The sequence below is a fragment of the Coturnix japonica genome, chromosome 13, assembly GCF_054131305.1.
Source record: "Coturnix japonica strain WE chromosome 13, WE-NBRP24, whole genome shotgun sequence".
Classification (NCBI taxonomy): Eukaryota; Metazoa; Chordata; class Aves; order Galliformes; family Phasianidae; genus Coturnix; species Coturnix japonica.
The window spans coordinates 12,857,464-12,878,004 of NC_140675.1; the positions used below are offsets into that span (position 1 = coordinate 12,857,464).

Consider the following 20,541-nt stretch of genomic DNA (forward strand, 5'->3'; position numbering starts at 1 on the left):
GAGTAGAAGGGAAGGTTCCCATCCTGGTATCACACCTCTTTCCCCTGACTGTAACATGGCACAAACTGCCACTGTCCCATTTATGCTGCTAGGAAGCGGCCTCTGAGCTGCTCACGGAACCTCATTGCTCCAATGGTTGGAAAATCTCTGTGTGAATCCTAGCCTGAATGTATGAATGTGCACGTCTCTCATTTCTGTGTGGATGACAGATCTGTCACTTGAACACGTTAGGGATTAATTACAGGTCTGTTGGGTCACACAACATTAAATGAAGGCTGTGATCCTACAGGCATGCATGTACTTAACCTTAAATTCATGCGTAATCCCACTGAGATCAGGGAATGCAGCAAGACCATCCATATGTCAAGCATGAATGAACAGAAAGATTTACCCTTTACCACAAATTGCTGCCTGTCATCCAGATAAAACTGCAATGTTTGCTATGCAGTGCAATGCTGGGGCTGTTTACTCGTTCCTGGTGGTAAATAGCAGCATTGATTGCAGTGTCAAGGTTGTGCAGAGCAGTGTTTGCTCTTTCTGGTTTTCTTCATCTGTTTGCAGAGCCCACATAATTCCTTGTGACAAGCAGCATCTCTGAGATTGCTGAACCAAAGCCTTGGCCTCCCCTTGTGCCTCTCTCATCACCCCAGAGCCCTTGAACGTGGAGCATCACAGTTTGGGATAAGAAAGGATGTAATTTTCTGGGCCATTTGATGGTACAGGGCACTGATGTCAGTGCAGCAGAGAGTCAGGATGGTATAAGGAACTGCTGCTGAAATACCAGCAGAACAACCTACAGAGCAGCACCCTGACATCCCAGCCAAGCACAGAGTGCCATTAGCACAGCAGCTGCAGCAAATCCCATTTAACCCCACAACTGAATTGTCTTTTCTCTCTGAGTGGCACATTATGATGGATAAGCAAAATAGGGTGCCTTCACACAGCTCTCTCCTTGCATGATGGGGAAGGGACTTAGAGAGTTTCCAACAGCTGTTTGTGAGAACACCTGTCAAAATACTGTTAGGGAACAAAGTGGGAAAGGGAATGTTTTATCGACAGTAACCTACAGCTCGTGGCCATTGCTGTGATGCAGGATGGTCACAGAAATAGTTTTGTCAGCCTGGGTCTCATCCCAAACCCTTGTGCAAAGCTGACACCACGTGGGGTTAGGCTGCCCAGGGACTGGTTCCAAGATGAACCTCTCACTGTATCGAATTCCCTTGTGTTCAGACTACCCCATTATTACAGCGATAACTGTGGTAGTCCCTCAGCCCTAACTGGAAGGCAGGCTATTCATTCTCTTTGATATTCATATTTGCCATGTGCGTAAATAAAAAAGCTTGAATGAAGAAAAAACCCAAAGACAAACGAACAATCCTAAGGGGTCAAACAGCATTTTTGGCAGCTGCGCCCCCCTCTGACGCAGCTTTGCTCTCAAGGCTCTTTCAGATGTGATCAGTTGGGTGGTGCTGGGCATCAGGAACAGCCTGAACCGCTGCTGTTTGCAGTGGTTGGGAAAGGTGCAGGTCGGCTGTCCTGCTGGCATCGGCCTGATTGGCCCTGCAGAGGGGCGGCTCTGTGGGCAGGCTGACAGCTCCATTCCTACAAATAGGGTTGGGACTTACTGAGCTGTTTTGGGGGTGTGTGTGTTGGGTTTAGCTGTGTGTGGAGGGAGCTGAGAACAAGTTTTGGTAGCCGGGGAGCTTAGTATGAAGTAGCAAAGCAGTGTGAGAATTGTGATGAGGTGCTTTGGGGTGGGTGAGGTGAATGTGGTATCACCAGCATTTCTTGGTGTGACAGAGCTCAGAAAGGCTTGAGGTAATTTGGAGCTGGAGGCTTTGTCATGGCACAAAACCCAAAGCCTGTGCCTTCTGAATGCCCCCTGTGCTGTTCAGAGCTGTCCTCAAAGGAAGGGAGCAAGGGAAGGAGACACCTTGCTGCCTGGTGCAGGTGGGAGGAATTATGTAATGAGGTTAGTTTGGGTGAGTGAAAACAGAACGGGCAGAATCCCAACACAAGAAGACTGTGCCCAGTCCTGGTTCAACCCCAGGCTAAATGGTACCAGGTCAGTGGGCCATTTCTGGTTGGATGAGGGTGTACCGGGATTGTATGGTGTTCTTTTCTACAAGAAAAAGTAAGTGTGGTATTTTCATTATGTGGTACTGCTGGGTTTTGTGACACAGCAGCTTCTGTAAGGAAGGCAGGATCTTAGACAAGGATTTAACAAAGATGTCAAGGAGTTAAAGCCTGGGGTGGCTTAGAGCATGTAGTCCTTGATAGCAGCTGCTTATTGCTATGCCTGCCAGCTCTACATAGCAAGCATTTAAAGTTAGGATTTCAAGTAGGGCTGTAGTTGCTTTGCTTTGGAGGATGGCAGGTGACTCTGGAGGTGGGAGAAGCTGCAGAGCAATCAGGGACAAACCAACCAAGGAGTGTCTCAAGAAGAGGTTGTGTTCTCTCCTTGGAACTGGGAGGAGAGAGTGGAAATAAAGAATTGAGCTCAGAACAGTTAAGAGGAATGAGGGAGGGAAGAGCAGCAGCTGAGACAGCTTTACAAGTACCAGCAGCGGATGGTGGGTGCAGATGGATGGAGAGTGATTCAGCAGGGGAGGAAGTTCTCATTAGATGTTCCTAAATGAGACAATAAAAGCCTGTGAGAAGCCTACTAGTTCTCTTGCATTTCTTCTGGTGAAATCTCCCGGGTGAGTAGAACTTTTAAAGTGTCCCACTCTTGAACCTGGGGAATGGGCTCGTTAGATAAGGTCAAGCTAAAGGCAGTGTATGGAGGTCCATCATTTCTTGGTACTGCAGCGGGGTAAAAGGATCCCAACCTGCACACAATCTGCTGCTCTGGGCTCAGCCCTGTTCTGCACCAAGCTGGAGGAGATCAGGTTGCTCTTTGGTCCTCCCTGCACCTCTCCTAGCTTCTGCATGGCTGCTCTGGGAAGAGCTGGAAGTCAGCAATCTCTTTACTTCCTCCCCATATCTGTGTGTGAAGCACGGGATTTCCTCTCTACTGAGCTCTGTTTTTGTTAGCAAGCCTGCTGTACAGTGACCCGCACCTAATTCAAACCCTTCCTGTATCTTCACTAAGAGCCTGCCCAGGGCACGGTGCATGCTCACCTCTGTGTAGAAGAGCTGTAGCTCTGTGCAGTAATGCAGTAAATGGCAAGTCAAACTAGGACCCGGTGGGTAAGACAGCGGAATGGAGTGTTTGGCACCATGTAGCTGTTCAACTTCCCTGAAATGACACAAGTCCATTGTTCAGTGGCTTTTGTTTAAGGGAGAATTGAAGGGCAAACCACATCTGTAAACAGAGCTACTGACTGTTACACAAACTTTACAGGGCAGTGCTGCATGCAATCACAGCAAAGCGAATATGTGAACAAAGCAGAAGATGCTACTGCTGGTTCTTATTCCAGGGCAGCGTTTGCTCAGTTCCTTCCCTTTCATCCAGCTTGAGACATTTTCCTGTGCAGTGACCTGTTAAACGCTGCCTATTCCAACAAGTCTGTTGTTTCTTTGTTGGAAGGCTGATAGGAGATAACTCCATGCCTGTGCTGAAGGCTGATGTGGCAAATCTGTTAATCATTTCAAAATGACCTGGAACTCGCAGTACTGTTAGAAATGGGAAAACAAACTAATCTGTGGTGGTTTTAAATATTTATATCATATATATATTTATATCATATATATATTTTCCCCAAAGCTTCGTGACTTAGGAGGAACGTTAGTATAATAGAATGAGTCGGTGCCTGTTTCCTGCAGACAGCCAAGCCACGGTTAGGCATTAATATTTGATTAAACAAAGAGGGAGTGCTGTCTATTTAGCCCTGCACATAGATAAGATGCCTGCTCTGCTCTGGGGCCTTTCTTAAGGCACTTTAGTTCCCAGAAATGGGGAGTGCTATTTTCCAGATCACTTTCACACACAGGGGAGATTCAGAAATCTACTTATAGCTACTTTGAGCTCTGTCTCACTATCTGGGCAGTATCCAAGCTGCTGTCTTCTAGAAACCAGACACGGTAACTCCTGAGGCAGGGATTGGAGGTGGCAGCCTTGAAGCTGCAGGGCATCCCAGCAGGCTCAGGAAGGATGTGTCAGGCAGTAGATTTCTTCAAGGTGCTTTGTAAGGCTACTGGGAGAGACAAAACACGTTCACTGGGCTGTGTGAGGATGAAAGCAAAATATTCCTTTGGTGTGTCAAGCTCAATAACTCTTACCATCAAGTAAGGTGATTTTTAACGTCCACCTTGATTAAAAAAATAACAATACAAAACAACAACCTGGCAGAACAGTGATGGATGGTGCTCAGGAGATGGGATGACATGAGCATTTGTTGCCTCTCAGGTGATGGATGCAGGCTGTTGTCCGGCCAAGCGCTGGATGAGCAGTGCCCTTCACCTTGGCTGGGTTGAATGTGGGCTTTTCTTAGCCTTATTCTTTTTCTTCCTGACAGAATTGCATCTGGATTAAGAAAACAGATTTCCCTGAGCTGCTGCAGTCACACATAACAATTATTCAGGATTCCTTAGGCGGCTGTTAATTGGGTGATTGTAAATGAAACAAAATCCAGGTGCTCATTTTGGGAAAGCAATCTGCTAAACCCTCAGTACTTGGATAACGTACTGTAATATCAACAAATCCCTCTCCTTTGGGAACAGGGGCTTCCGTTATTATTCCTCTGACCAGGAAAACAGAGGTGGGGAAAGAAACTGCTTTTCTCTGAGAAAATGCAGGCAGTTGCCCAAGAAAAAGGATCAGAAGACCCAATTTTTTTTTTGTTCCTGGTCCTGTGGTTTGTTTGTGTAAATGGCAGGAATTTGGGGCAGCACAAATGGAGCACTCAGCGAATTCTGTGTGCCCCGAGGGTATTGAGAAATGCCTCTGAGGAAGGCGGCTGATTGCACTGCGGGTCAGTGCTTCAAGCATGTGTTGTTTCTGGCTACTCTGCCATAACAGCCTGCAGTGAAACTCTGTGATGAAAGGAACTTACAAAGGCCAAGGAACCCAAATCAACAGCAGGAGCAGCGGCCTGTAAATAGAGGAACACAGACTGGAAATGTTGGGGGGTGGTGAGGAGGCCTGGGGCCCATTTTACCACACTTTCCAACCCGAGATCCTGCAGATACACATGGAATCACTGCAGTGTTGTGTCTCTGAGGACACAGACAGGTCTCACACGTTTCAGACAGATGTCTGCTCTGTGAGGAGTGCTCAGCATCTGGCAACTGATTCAGGTTCAACTGCTCTCCTTCCCTGCCCCAACAGCTGGCAGAGGAGACAACTGTTGAGGCGCGTATTGTGAGCTATGGGCAAGCGTGTGAATGTTTATAGCAAAAAAAAAAAAAAAAAAAGCAGCTCACAGCGGCAGTTTCACTACGAGAGGTTTGAAGTATGAAATCCAAAGTTGTCTTTGTGCCTCAGCATCCCCCCAACCTCAGGGGGGCAAAATGGCGCCGGCGGCGACGCCCCTCAGAGCGGCGCGTGGCCTCGGCGGGAAGGGCTGTGGGGGGGGGGGGTCAAGGCGTGGCCTCCCTCCCGCTCCCCCCCTCGCGGCGCCGCCATCTTGCGAGTGGCTAACTGCTGGAGGGGCTGAGCTCTGCGCTGCTGCTGCTTCTCCACCATCCCTCCGGGCCGGGCCGCCTTTTCCCGGGGCCGGAGGGTCGGAGCCGGCAGGTAAGGCCTTCAGAAAGGGATGTGCTGTGTTTCCCTTCCACGCTATGCCCCACACGGCGCTCCGCCGCCTGAGGAAGGGGCTTCCCCTCAGCGGCCGTGTGGAAGGGAGCCTCACTCCGGGGGGGTTCATCAGCGGCCCCACAGGTGAAGGATGGGCTGTGGGTGTGGTTGGTGACACAACGGGGGCTGAGGGACATTCAAAGCCGCTCCCCCGAGGGAATAATGAGGGGTAGTGAGGTGTGGGTGCGGGGCTCAGGCCTCTGAGTGAGCCCGGGGGGCATAGATCGCTGCTGAGATCCTTATGGGGCTATGGAGAAACATATCCCATCGTGGGAAGGGCCCGGATCCCCCCCAGCCCGTGGGGTCACGCTTAGAAGCGGTAGTTCCAGACAGCTGTTACTGCCTCTGTTGCTTTCCTTATGTATGAGCTGAATTGGTGGAGGTGTAAAAGGGAAAGCCGATAGGATCGTGTACACCCCGTCCAAGAATTGTTGTGTTCATCATCTGCTGTTGGTGTTCTGCTCAAGAGGAAAGGTAGGAGCTGGCGGAGCAGTCTGTACCGTGGGGTGTGTGTTTTCTTACAGCCTGGCCTAGGAGATGCATCCACCTGCAGCCAGGGAGAGCTGTGGTCCCATGGGCACCTGTGGAGTCATCTCTTTGCACGTCTAATAAAGTTGTTGGCAGTTTGCTGTCATCCCAATGCCCTTTTCCTGTCGGGTGCATCATTGTTGCTCCACAAACCTGGCTTTTCCCTGCACCACACGTTGCAGCTCAGTTGTTGCTGCTGCAGTGCATCCACGTGTCCTTGACCTATGGTTATGTGAAAAGCTGCAAGTCTTCCATGTTGGTTGTGAGTGGCGGTACCTCAGTGTGGAGTAAAGTGCATCCTGAGCAATAAACATGAAACAGCTCTCATCTTTCACCAGATTTCTTAAGTCCTCTCCTTAGGATAATACCTAATCCACGCAGAAAGGAAGGCAGTGTAACTGGAGAGAGAAGTTGTCTTCAAACTGTGGCATAAAGGCAGTAACACTTGAAGGTTGTCTCACCATTGTTCTCATTATGTTAACGAAGGGTGATTTCAGCTGATGTTCTGAGTCCTAAAAGCATTTCTAGTGTACTCTCACTTTGCTGGATTGAAGATGCATTATAAGTATTGGGCACTTTATTGCCAGCTGGGAGTTGTGCTAGAAAGAAGGAAGAAACACAAGCTGAGAAATGGGATTCAGTTTGTATTTTACCTTAAATTATCGGGCACCTTGTTTGAGAGGGAGATTACCTTTAAACTGGGTGTTTCATCTGTATTTGTAAGTTTATCATTTATTCCAAAGAGATGGAAAGATGCACAGCTATGGAAATAGTTGCTTCTAGTCTATTTAACTTGTAACCAGCACCCAAGGGCTCTCTTTGAGTTCTGACCAATGCCTGACTGGCTTTGTGGTATTAAGAGTCAGTGTTGCTTAGCTCTAGAAAGGGAACTATGGAAAAGAGAAGCTGTGATATCTCTATGGCACTACTCAAGTGGTGATAATAAAGATTAAGAGTGTTGGAGAATACAGATTTATGAAAACCTCATTGTCTAAACAGAGAAAATTTGTTCTTTTTGTCTTTTTAATGCTGTGGATTTACCAGGCCTTTGATCTGTTTCAGTCTTTTAGGAGTGGGAAGACAACTTAGGTTTGATGTTTTGTGTGCCATCAATTGAAACTGGGGCCATCATGAATATAACAAAAGGTGGACTGGTGCTTTTTTCAGCTAATTCCAATTCTTCATGCATGGAACTATCAAAGAGAATTGCTGAGTAAGTAATATCTGCCTGCAGAGCAGCGTGAGACCTCTGTGTCTTTATGATGGGGCTTGTTTTAGCAAAGGCTGATTTTCTTTTTTGTTATATGGTTATTCCTGAGGTTTGTGTACCCAAAGCTAGATGTGGAAAGCACTTGTGCTTGGGAAGGATTTGGGCATGTGTACCTATCATATCCTGCTTTCTGCTCTTAGTGGTAGTGCTCTGTGCTGATATTGAAATGGAGTAAATTCAGCAGGATTTAATCTTTCTTTATTCATTGAATAGAGCTCACTAGTATTTTCCATTCACTTTAGATTGACATTTTTCTTTGGAAAAGAGTGCTTTAAAAGTGGGCTTTTAAGCGTTGTGAATGTTTATATTGTCAGCTTTCTTTGTAGATTTGGAGACAGCACAACATAGGTATAATGCGTGTAAATATATAAGAATGAGAAACTGTCACTGGATTTAGTAAGCAGTGTTTGAAAATGAGTTTAGCTTTACCTGCAGTGCGGCTGTATCGAGAGATTTCCACTGTGGTTGTTGATTTTAGGACTTATGGTTTTCTTTTCCTGTTTTTCTCCTCAAATCCAGCCTTTTCAGTAGCTATTGCACTGCATGGGCTCTTCATTTGTTTTACCTTTCATTTTCTCATATTCTGGTTTATTTTTCTCTTCCTGCAGGCGATTAGGAGTTGAGATGGGGAAGGTTCAGGTTTATCAAGAGCCAAACAGAGGTGAGCATTTAATTGGCAAAACTGGAATCTTACTTGTGTACAGTGTATGTGTATTGGCTGCCCTTTTCTTGTTTCTGTTGCATTTTGTTCCTGTAAATCTTACACATTTCTCTTCTTGACAGAAACAAGAGTACAAATTCAGGAGTCTGTGAGGGGAAAGGATGTGTTCATCATCCAGACAGTTTCAAAGTGAGTAGCTGTTTAAAGGCACTTTACTGTATTTTGATGTAGGCTGTCCATAAGAACAATTCTGTTTTAACTTTTCATTATGTCGTATATGATACAGTATAATAAGTATAGATTTATATATATACGTGTATATATATTATATATATACATATGTATATATATAATGCCTGCACAAAGAAGACTTAATTATAAGCTAACATCGATTAATTTTACTTTCAGTGAAAATACCTTTGAAACTTTCCCCATGGCCTCTCTGAGTTCTTCTGCCAGGTGCCTTTAGCTCACAGTGTTCCTTAAATTCCTTCCTTTCCATGGCTCCAGCACCATTACAGGCTTCTAAAAGTAGGAGAAACATTTCCTAGGCAGTGTGTTCAGTGACTCAGAATATAACTTTGTTATTTTGAAAGGAACTTTACACGTGTGAAGACTTTATATCTAGTGGTAACAGAAATAGTTGATCTCTTAGTTGATGACTGGTTCCCATTGCAGAGATGCCTTCTCTGTCTGTTCATTTAGAGCAGAAAAGAGATGGTAGTTACAGAATATTTAGCCTGTTGTTGGCTTAAACAAAAGGGGAAATGTATTGCAAGACAAATTAGTTACGTGTATTGAAAAATACATCTATTTTGCTTTGTATACAATAGGAATAAATGTTGGGGTTAGATTCATTGAATCATTAAGGCTGGACAAGGCCTCCAATATCTAGCTCAACCATCATAATAAACCCCAGTTGTGGTATAGGTTGTTACAGCAGTGTTTTGTATTACTAAAAGCCTGGATGTGGTATAACAAAAACTGCTGAGTTGTCCCAGAAAGGGGGGGGGGTGTATGGGAAATTGGTAATCACAGCCTGAACCTCTGATTAATCAGCTGATACAAGTGTGGGGTCAGCAGTGGGAGCACAGGTGAGTGTAATTTAGCTGTGCTCCTGGAAGGGGTGGAGCTTGACTCCACCTCCTCTAGACCTCATTTAAGGGCTGACCACCACTAAGGCAGCATCTCTTGGAGATCACTCCTTGGTGGTGATTGCCTCAGTGGTTCCCAGCAGACCGAAGGCTTTCATACAGGTGAGTTTTTCCTGTAAATAACCTTTTGGGTATTTACCACCATCTTTTCATTATTGTCACCGTACGGGGGGAAAAAATGATTCTAGTGAAGAATTAAAATAGTAGGCACAGGGTATTGCATCCTTAGATGCACAACTGGATTCTTCCTTAAAATGCTCTGACACTACACTCACACAGCAGAGTAGTTTGTATAGGTGTTACCTTCAATTCACCTGCAGGATTTTTATGCTTGGATACAAAACCAGATGCTTCTCGTTGCAGGGATGTGAATACTACGATCATGGAACTCCTGATCATGGTGTATGCTTGTAAAACATCCTGTGCCAAAAGCATTATTGGAGTGATTCCTTACTTCCCCTACAGCAAACAGTGCAAGATGAGAAAAAGGGGCTCCATCGTCTCTAAATTACTGGCGTCAATGATGTGCAAAGCTGGTAAGGATGGAGAATGTTATGAAATAATCAGGGCAATGGGGGATCCTATGCTGAGCATTCAGATTGAAAGAGATTTTTTCATTGTCAGTCCTCAACAAATTTCCCTGGGAAGGATGTGCAGTAACAATGAATGTTGTGATCTGGTTCTTATTTTAAAAGTAACGTAGCAATGAGTCTAATTTTTGGATCCATTTCTCAGGAGTTTAGAACTCAGATGTTTGCTGTGCCAGGCTTATACTGTGTGGCATAGATCCATTCATCTTGTTTGTGGTTCCGTTTTGTCACATGGAGAAGGATCATACCTGCCTCAGTGTGGCACTGCTGATCCAGTTATGTAGGTTGTTCTGAGGCATCTGGAAGTGTGGTAACCCTGGTGTATCTAGAAGGGATGTAGCTAATCTGCTATTTATTTCTAGTTATCATAGTGGCTTACAGAGCTTGTTTTGAAAAAAAAACTTGTTAAATTTTAGAGAAAAATAATGTTCTTCATGTGCTTCTCCATATGTCTGTTTTATTTTGTTTCTGAAGGACTAACTCATCTTATTACCATGGATTTACATCAGAAGGAGATACAGGGCTTCTTCAATATTCCAGTTGATAACTTGAGAGCATCTCCATTTTTACTACAGTACATCCAAGAAGAGGTGAGAAAGCTGCTCTATTACAGCATTTTGTTTCTTTAATTGTTATTTTTTTCACTTCTCAAGGCTCTTGAAGCAAATTCCTGTGAGAAGATTAATTCTTCAAACAGGTTTTGAAAGGAGGAAGGGTCATTTTGGGGCATGAAGTTGGTTCTTCTCCCCTGAGAGAACTGAGATTTCCTATCGAGGGGAACTACATTTTATTACCCATGTAGGGTTGCTGTTCTGTCTTTTTAGACATGTTCCTCTAATTAATATTTTAAAAAAATATTTTCCTATTCTAGTTGTCCTCTTCTTTTCCTGTTTCCAATTTCCTTGCCATTTACAGGATGGAATGCTTGTGTAGGTGTAATTTATGTAGCATTATGAAAATATTTTGTGGGTTAACATGTAAATGATGGAAGTCTGTCCATCATAATCTGAAACTAAGAACATATTACTTCTGTTGTGGGGAAATGTGCTGTTTGTTCAGCACATCTTGAGTGTGACTTGTGATGTTGTGTGCATCCAGTTCTCTGTCTTTGAAATGGATATTACTTGTAGAAAGTGCTTTGAGAAGTGCTGCTGGTAGATCCATCTGTACAGATTGCGCAGTTGATAATTGTAGGTGTAAGGTAATATATTATGTCTTGACTAATTATAATTTTGGAAGAAAGCAATTGCTTTCCTCCTGGTGAAAAGAAAATGCATAGTTCACTCTTACTTTTTAACCCACACCTTTTCATTTACAGAGAGGTAGATGCCACAATTAAAACAAAAAATGCAAATGCAAACTAAAAAACCCACCGTGATTGTTAAGGCTCAGTTCTCAGCTGGGTGTCAGTCATTATTTGGTACTACAGTCCTAGCAACAAGGGAAGACTATAGAACAAAACTGCGCTCTTGGCTTTGGCACCATCCTTCATCTCACCATTTCACCATTCTTCTGCAATTGTGCATTGTAATCAGTGCGTAAGTTAAAGAAAATAAAATAGAAGACCAAATGTATAGACTGAAGACAAGTTTTGCCACTGTATGTTACTTGAACCTGTTGTCTGTGGTAGATAGCAGGTCAGGGTGTGGTTTAGTTTTTAAGCACATTTTGATACCTGGTTGTCAGAATGATTTACAAGGAGTTGTTGCAGCTGTGGCTGTGATTCCTGCTGCTTTCTAACCTGTGAACATTCACAAAGCGCTGCTGAGGTGTTTGTAGAGAGGGCTTAAAAGATACTTTATATTTGTTTCTGTTTTCCTCTGCTTGTTAGAGATGACTTGCTAGAACTTAAGTTGACTGAGCCAGTGTGATCACCTGGGTTTTATATTGGCAAGTACTTTCACTAGCAAAGCTGTATTTGTTATCCCTTTGTAAAAGATTCTTCTGGTGTTGCTCAGAAAGGATTCAGTATTCTCAGGTTCATGATGGCAGCTGCCTGCTGCATCTCCTGCGCTGTGAATGTTTCAGGTGGGAGTTGCTGTGATGGGATCTGTTGAATAGCATGAAATGGATAAAAGCAAAGGTCACCTGCAAAGCATTTAGCTGAAGGTTCAGAGGATGAGGCCTTGTAGCTGTTCACTGTCATGCATGTGTGTGAAGGGATTATTGGGTGCTCTGGGATGAAGTCAGTTCAATCACTGAAATTCATGTGGCACGAAGAAAATTTGGTGGTTTTCCTTTGTATGTCTAGCAAATATTTATAGTTACTGTCTTCTTTCCTATGTGTACAAGTTGATCTTAGAGTGATTTGCCAATCTCAGATTGACGTAGCTCTTTGTTACTAGGAGCTGTTGATGTTCTGCTGTCTGTTGGATGACATTTCTGGCTTTCTGACTTCATTTTTGAAGAGATGAGAACAAATTCGATAATTTGGCAGGGGAAAAGGGAGGCAATGATGTTTGAACAAGATCAAAGCCTTTATTATGTCAAATGACAGGCCCTGCCTTGTTCGTACCTTCCAACATGTTCATCTTCCTAGTCTGTTGTTTAATTTAGCATTTGTAAAGGAAAGAACATGCTGAATCCCCACTGTTGTAGGTGGAGTTGGTAGCGCTGCGGATTGTTAATGCTTTCTGACATGTCCTCTGAGAAGCCCTTGTTTTTGGTTGTTAGGCCCATGCCAAAATTCAGAACTTAAGCAAGTATGGGAAAAAATAATTCGTTCAAACAGAATGTTTTTGGAAATACTTGGCCAGTTTGTGTGTCCAAGGATTAGACTGTGGAAGAACATAACTTGCTTGTGAATGGGAGAAAGAAGTATTTCCATGTTTTGGAGCTATTTAGCATCTGACAGTGAGGCCAGGAACTCAGTTCAAGGTACTGATCCCCCAGTTTTGCCAGATGTCAGCTCTAGCAGAAGAGTTTGCAGGTGTTCATGAGCAGCTCTTGAGGTCTGTAACTCTGGGGTTCTCCAGGGATTGAATCTGTTTTGTAGGACTTGTTATTGTTACACTAAGAGTGTCCATGTAGCATTACATCTCCTACAAGACCAGGCAGGTTCTTTGTCTTCTGTGCTCTGTAGCAGACAGATTGTCCCAGGAAAATGCTGAGTTTGCAAGGAAGGAATTGCACTGAGAGGAACATAAAGTGCTGTTGGAAAAGAGGTGAGAAAGGACTGGAAATATAGATAGTGGAATGCTTGAAACTGGGTGGGGAAAGATGGGTCTGACAAGCAGTCAGGTTTTGAAAGGAAAACAGGATACTAAGATGAGGAGGTTTGAGAGATGGGGACTAAAGTGCTGGCTAAACGAAGTGAGAGTGTTGGAGAAGAAAAGCCAGTGTGACAATGAGGAGACAGACCTGGGAGGGACGGTCCATGTAAAGACTGACTCACGTACCCATCAGACCTTGAAATGAAAACCAAACTTCTTGGTCTTGCCACTTTGCTGCTGTCAGCATCTGGAGCAGCGTCCTCTCACGCTGATCTACAGGGAGAACATAAACAGTGACTCCAGGATCAGAATGTAGAATTTTTAGCCTTTTGGTTGGTGCATGGAAGGAGTTGGTATGATGTAATGGAGAGGCCTGTCTTTTTTCTTCTGCTGTAACTTGAAGAACAACCCCACAAAAAAGGAAAGATGAAATATTGTGTTTTTGGAAGACTGCTGTGTGGATTCACAAGTCAATTTAAATAGGACAGGAAACTTTAGTTTTCATGGTTTCCTGCTTTTTAACGTTTCCCTTTGTAGTCTGCATATTACTCTAAGGCAGTTACTTTTGTGTGATCTGTGTATAACATGATGTTAATGAAAGCTGGAACTTTGAGTTAAAAGTCTGAATTTGCTTAATGGCTGGGCTTACTGAGATGTGAAGTCTCTTCATGTACTGTGGATTCTCGAGGTTGCTTTAGGTAAAGCATTCAATGTTTAAAATTCTTTTGGCAAAGTAAAATTTTGATTCTTTCTGAGTTTAAATCTGTCTGAAGATACGAAGTGGACATTGCTATCTGTTATTTACTACAGATACCAGACTACAGGAATGCTGTAATTGTGGCCAAATCACCTGCGTCTGCAAAGAGGTGGGTAAGATCTGCTCTCTTGTTAGAGCAGGAAATCTCTGTTGTGATTTTGCTTTTCCAATCAGGTGAACCTAGACAAGTTCAGCAATTAGAAGATGCAGCCTGCACCCCCTGCCACTTAGACTGCCACATGTGTAGTGTTTACTACAAGTGATAAATCAATGCAGCACTTAGTATAAAGAAGCTATTTAATCATATTTTTCTGTGTTTACATCACAGATTTCCTATTGTGAATGAAGAAGAATGGCTAGAAGTAGAACACCATTAATCCAGAGTAATTGCTTAACAAGATCACAGCTTAGAGCATTGTTATCAGATCCTAAATGAGAATGGCTTACCATCTGGCTTGGTGGAGTGGGATTTGATGGCTGAGGCTATTTGACCTGAGAAGTTCTTCTTGGCCAAATAGTTGTTCTTAATTCTTTCAGCTTTTTGGTTTGCTGTACCTGAGCTCTTTGCAGTTATGCTACTCAGAGAGGAGGGCCAAGAGCTGGATGGTGATTTAAGAGATACTGGTTTTGGTGTAGTGACAAACTAGTAATTTGCTGAGAAGTTACCTAGACTTAAGCCAAAACATCGTGATAGTCTTCATAAAAAAAGTTTTTCATTGTTTTACATAGTAAATCAGAGATGTTTTACTTTGTAGAAGTACTGAGGGCAATGACTTTTGTCATCTTTGTTTCCCAGCAGTAGTTCTTAGGTGACTTGTTTTGTTCTAGACGGTTATTTTACATATGCTTGTCTTTATTTTGTTTGGTGTCAGCATTGCCTCCTAGGTCTAGATACATTTGTTGAAACATTTTCATGCTTGCCAAGTCACTGCATATGCCAGCAAATAGCTTCTCATACCTTTAGGTGATCAGTCAGTCACAGATGTGTAGAAGAGGATCCCAGAGCCGTATTTGTTTAGTTTCTTCATATATATACAGATGCATTTCAGAACAGTGCTTGAGGCACTCCAAGCTGAATAGTGCTTGTATTTGGAAAAGAATGGTTGAATGGTTTATCCTAATAAAGGAAAACATTCTCCGGATGAATGTCTGCTTGTGAGAACTTCTGCTTGAAGGAGTTCAGGATGTTTCTGCAGTTTCTGAGTTCAGTGGAAAATGAATGAATCATTTTAGTGTTGTTTTGAACTTTATTCGGTGTAATATTGTGGTTTTTAAATGATTGATTCGTTTATATGATTATGCATTTTAAGTCTTAACTCTCAGAAGAAATGTTTGGATTTATAATTTATATGCATTCAACCTTTTGAAAAATCTAACTGTGATAACCACATTGTGGAAAATTCTGTTTTTAATTAGCAGAGCATTACAATGAGCAAATTATTCTGTGGACTTTGAGTTGTTTAGATAGTGAAACAAGGCTTGATTGTAAAGGAGGTAATTCAGGCCACAAGTCTCAGGTACTAAGGTTAGGACAAGGTGTGTTGCATTGTGCTGGTCTCACTTTGACCAGAGGGAGATCAGGTCAGTGGTGTCAGGTACTGACCTGGGTGTGTGAGGTAAGGCAAGGCAAATCCCACTGCTGCATTTGTACTTGCTGCTGTCAGCATCTGGGATACAGGCACTGGCTGTAAATTTCCTATGATCCTGCCTCTCTGCTTTTCCCACTCCTTTGGCAGGCTCCATAGTTCTTTACGTACATTCTGAATTCAAGAAAATACTGTATGGTAAAGGAACCTCTTGTAAGTTCGTAGACAGCTGTTTAAATTTCAAGAGCTGTTTGTCAAGCAGAATCATTGTTTGATGCCTCTTCAGTAGGATACTAAGGCTACGTGTCAGAAGGTCAGGATGCTGCCTTACTTAGTCCACATCTTGTTAAAAATAAGTAGGTGAACAGTTGTTTATTAGACTTATTAAATACTATTTCATTAAAAATAAGCAATCCAGATATTCTTGGTGATGGTTACACGAGAGCAGCTAAAGCACAGGATCTCAGGAATGCTCAAGGCTAGAAAGCTTATTTTTTTGACTGGGCAAAACAGAAGGGAGGAAACAGATTTGTTGCCTTTGCAGCATTTGACCTGTTGCTTACAAAACCTGTATGGACACTTCCAAGGTTGTTCTGACTCTCATAAGCGCAGTGAAAGCAAGATTCAACGGGTTAAGTGATTTGATGTGTTGTCCTATTATTGGATCATTTCATTTTTCCTCTGTAACTTTATTTCTAAAGTTGAAATACTTGTAGGTTAGCCGTGTATGCATGTGAATTATTTTAAGTTTACTGTGTATACCTATATATACATGATAGTTATTTTTTGTAACCCTTCCTCTTCAGGGCTCAGTCGTTTGCTGAACGTTTGCGGTTGGGAATTGCAGTGATTCATGGGGAAGCTCAAGATGCTGAGTCTGACATGGTAGATGGTCGACACTCACCACCCACAGCCAAAAACGTAGCTGCTATTCATCCCAGTTTGGAGATACCCAGTAAGTAAGTTTGTATGTGGAAGTGTTCACCTCTTGCTTTTTGTGGTTTTGGGGGACAGGGTGGTAGTAACAGACCATCAGAGATCTTTTTAAGAACGTGAGGGGGAATATAAGGTTTTTATTTGATGTTTTTGTAACCTGTAGTTCTAATGCTAGGCCACATGTGGCACCTGTGCTATCACAGCAGGTCAGAGGAGGCATAGAGGCAGCACTCTTCTGCCTCTTGGATTTGATAGCTGGATTTTGTTCTGGAACATGGACTTAATAAGCTAGACTGGCTCTGGGTTTGTGTGTATCTGGGTCAGTGCTGTGTGCTTGTCAGAAGGTCCATGCTGAGTGGGGTGTGACCTGTAGCTGCACCAGCAAAACTTCACTGTGTAAACCTAGCTGGGATCTGAGTGGAGTGATTGAACTGGTTGTGTCTGACACCACTGTATACGTGCAGTTAATGCTTTCTTTTTTGCATTTCCCAGTAACACCGTAGTAGTTGGAATAGTTGTCACATTGCTTCTCTCTAAAAGTGGTGACTGATGTTTGCAGGTGTTTTTACACTCAAAGTAAATTGTATAAACCTTCTTTTCCTTTCTGTTTTCTCTCTCTCTAAAACATTACTGTTAATCAGTGCTGATTCCCAAGGAAAAACCACCTATCACAGTTGTTGGAGATGTAGGAGGAAGAATAGCTATAATCGTGGTAAGTAAAGTGCTGTGCCTTTTGATATGGCACATATGAAAACATATTTAATGTGTTAAAATATACTTAATATGTTAAAGCTGCAGATAGCAAGTGCAGTTGTTGTTGTATTAATGACTAAACTTTGGTGGTGGGATTTTGATAACAATTGGGTGTTGTATCTGAAACAGATTAAAGGTCACTGCAGTTACACTGTGTTGATCTGTGTGAGAACATGTTGAGCTCCACTGGCTCAGTGTCCCCTTTGTTTGACAGGATGACATCATAGATGATGTTGACAGCTTTCTTGCTGCAGCAGAGACCCTAAAGGAGAGGGGGGCTTACAAGATCTTTGTAATGGCCACACATGGCCTGCTATCTTCAGATGCTCCCAGGCTGATAGAAGAATCTGCAATTGATGAAGTAAGCATAAATTCTGAATTTGTACTCAGGTCATTTTTTCTCTTTTTAAAGTAAGCAAATTTCTCCTGACTTGATTTTTAAAATATGCTGGCATTAAGAATCAATCAAGGTAAGATCCTGTGTTTAGGCTTTGTTACTGTTGACTCACATGCTGGAATAGTGGCATCTCTGCATCCTGAAGCTGTAGCAGTGGGAAAGCAGGGGGAGTAGAGATGAGCTGTCAGTATTGGCATGTTTTTCCCCTTCAGCGTTTGGGAGATCTTTGTACCTCCCTTTGTGAACTTGGGTGCTGGAAATAAAAGAAGGGAGAGCACTGCTGCTGGTCTCTATGGGTATGAGGAGTCCTCCGGCAGATTTGCTTGAGATTTTGATCCTGACAGTAATGTGAAATCTTGTTCCTTTATCAGCCAGGCTGGTTCAATAGGATCTAGAGCGTAGACATGGAGTTTCACAATTCTTATCTGGGAGGTGGGAAGTGTGAAGGGCCTGGAGCTGATGGTGTTTTCCCCTTTCTTTAGGTGGTTGTTACAAACACGATTCCGCATGAAATCCAGAAACTGCAGTGTCCTAAAATCAAGACTGTGGATATCAGCATGATCCTCTCGGAAGCCATTCGCAGGATCCACAACGGGGAGTCGATGTCGTACCTTTTCAGAAACATTGGACTGGATGATTAAAGCTTTTTAATTTAAATAAACACCTTGGGCCAAACTGGAAGCAAAAAGATACCGAGCTGTGAAGCATCGTGCTTATCGTAATGTCTCTTTGGAGCCACTCGTTGTTTTCTCTTGGTTTAAGTATCAGGACAGAACAGTTTGTAAGAGCTGGTTTTCTTTCTTTGCAGTTTTTTTGTGGGAGATGAAGAGAGGGGAGAGAGGGAGGGAGGTGGGTGAACAATTAACAGAGAACCGTTCTAGTTGCTTATAGGTTAGTTGCACTATATACATGGTGAGAAAACCCCACAAAAGACTTGAAGCGAGAATTTGGCTTCGAAATTAAGCATTCCTTTTCCAAAGCTGCTTGCTACGAGTGCTTTAAAAGGTAATAAAATGAAGTGACTCTGATACCTGCATTTAAAAAGCCAAAAAGGTTGTACTGTTGTATGCGGTTCAGTGATTTTTGTAGGAGTGCTTTTATAGAAAAGCATATGAAAATATGCACCTGTATTTATTTTCTGCGACAGAGAATAAAGATTTGTTTTGTGTGAGCTTTCTAAACAGGTTGACATCACAGTCGCTTGTCTCCCAAAACGTCCCCACTTGGGAATGATTTGCAGGTCTGTGACGTTTGAGGAAACCAAGAGGTGAATTGATTCTTTGGTGCTAATTTGTTACTTTAGAATCTAAGCAGGATTCAGGCTTCTTGGCAGTGAGCAAGCAACATCTGTTTTGCTTGTCCTGTGCTGGAGCACCTGCGGGTGAGGAGAGGCTGTTTATCCCTAATTGTTGTGACTCTTCGTTGCATTTCAGCCCGTCTTTCTGGTGAGCAGCCTTGTAAAATGCAGGATACACGGCCTTCCAGCATCCAGTTTCTGGGGGCTATCATCGATATGTTAATTAGTTTCATTGTAATTTGGCAGGTTCTGTATACTTGCAGTGTACTGCTTTGCTTCAGGTAATGCGGTAAGGAAACAACTGGATGTCAGGGGACAACGGGGACTTGGGAATACAGGGGTGAGTGGTGTGTGGAGCTGAGGGCAGTTATGGAGCAGGGGATGTGTGAAGCCTGTTTTCTTTTGGCCCCAAGATTTCTGCTCGTGTTGGTAGTTGTTTAGCTGAAGGATAGAGCTGCTCTGCAGGTGGTGTGTGGGGTTTGGTTAGCAGGGAGAGGTGGTGGCAGCACCATGAGGATGGAAATCCAGAGGTTCCAGCTGATAAACTCGACTCATCGCAGGTGATCTGGGTCTAAAGAGGTTGGTGTCCTGGCCTGAGTGTATGAATGTGAACTTCCCCCAACCCGAAACAACAAACCCAAACAAAAACCAGCCGTCACACAAGGTTGGACTTGTCCAGGTTTGTTCTGCCCGCTGTCCCTGCGGACACTCACATGCTGTGGGGCTGCTCTGAGCTGCTCCGTGACCAGGAGTTCCTGGCTGTGGTGGAATTAATGAGCGTTTGTTGAAGGGTTGTTTGGACTAATTGCTCTCAATCACAAATAAGTACGAAACTCCTGGCATATCCAAAATCAGAGGTGAAAATGAACCTTTGCTGACATGTCCGTGAGGGAGGAAACTTTGGGTTTGGAAGGCTTCCCCCCCATTCCTTATGTCTGTTAGTACCACACCTGGCACAGCAGAGACCTGGGCTGTGGCTGGGCTCAGTGCATTCACCAAGTGAATGGAGGTTCTTATTGCTTTGCTGTCCCACGAGGTGTGTTCTGTCTATGAAGTGCCAAACCTGGCTGTGCTGCAGTGACAGCAGGTTACTGATCACTGCTGCGGTGTTACAAGGTACACCGAGCTGACATATTAACACGTGCGAGTACTTGGAATGTGTTAATGCAGGTTAAATTCCGGTTGAGCAGTGAGGGAGAATTTCATTCCTCACGAGTGGTGCGGAAAATGCATTAAAAGAAAAACCCAGACTGATAAATCAGCAGTCACAGTTTGTGTGGGTGATAGCAGGATGCAGGGGGGCTCTACCTGGCTGGTCCCTTGGGGGCTCTGCTGGCAGGGCAGTGCTGGCTCCTGCAGTGGGGGGGTGCTGGGGGTTGATTAATGTTCAATTCCCTCTGGCAGCAACGAGTTACTGATTGAGTGAGATCAGAGGGAGGATTTCCTGCAGGGTGAAGCAGGGAGCAGAGGAAGGATGGAAGGCAATTCCACAGCTGGATCCTTCAGCCCTTCGCAGCAGTTCAGTGTTGCTGATCTTGTGGTCATAGTGACTTATTTTTCCTTAAACCTCGCTGTGGGGATATGGGTAAGAGCGTTCTTGTTATTCAGCTTTTGCTTTCCTCTTCCATCATTTAAAATAGACTTTTATTTCCCCCTTCAT

At 43.6% G+C, this 20,541-nt stretch overlaps 2 protein-coding genes across 6 annotated transcripts in view; both read left to right on the forward strand.

Moving 5' to 3' along the window:
- Window positions 1-1,632: 1,632 nt before the first annotated feature.
- PRPSAP2 (phosphoribosyl pyrophosphate synthetase associated protein 2) lies at window positions 1,633-18,765 on the forward strand. 4 transcript variants are annotated; one of them, XM_085513953.1, is made up of 12 exons: window positions 5,568-5,680; window positions 6,265-6,719; window positions 7,331-7,481; window positions 8,147-8,199; window positions 8,322-8,388; window positions 9,717-9,889; window positions 10,418-10,533; window positions 13,966-14,021; window positions 16,305-16,453; window positions 17,076-17,146; window positions 17,402-17,548; window positions 18,067-18,765. In XM_085513953.1, the coding sequence occupies exons 3-12, from the start codon at window positions 7,363-7,365 to the stop codon at window positions 18,223-18,225; spliced, it is 1,110 nt and encodes a 369-aa protein (XP_085370079.1). In that variant the 5' UTR covers window positions 5,568-5,680; window positions 6,265-6,719; window positions 7,331-7,362; the 3' UTR covers window positions 18,226-18,765. The 4 variants fall into 4 exon arrangements, with proteins under 4 accessions (XP_015732034.1, XP_085370079.1, XP_015732033.1 ...); XM_015876547.3 differs by having other exon boundaries at window positions 6,607-6,719; XM_015876548.3 differs by lacking the exons at window positions 5,568-5,680; window positions 6,265-6,719 and adding an exon at window positions 1,633-2,702.
- A 1,529-nt stretch (window positions 18,766-20,294) lies between these two features.
- SLC5A10 (solute carrier family 5 member 10) overlaps window positions 20,295-20,541 on the forward strand; it is a 28,703-nt gene continuing 28,456 nt past the window's right edge. Inside the window, exon 1 of one of the 2 annotated variants that reach the window (XM_085513933.1) lies at window positions 20,295-20,466. In XM_085513933.1, the coding sequence (XP_085370059.1) occupies window positions 20,356-20,466 (111 nt within the window). In that variant the 5' untranslated portion in view covers window positions 20,295-20,355. The remainder of the gene's footprint in view (window positions 20,467-20,541) is intronic. The other variant, XM_015876971.3, reaches the window with a different exon arrangement.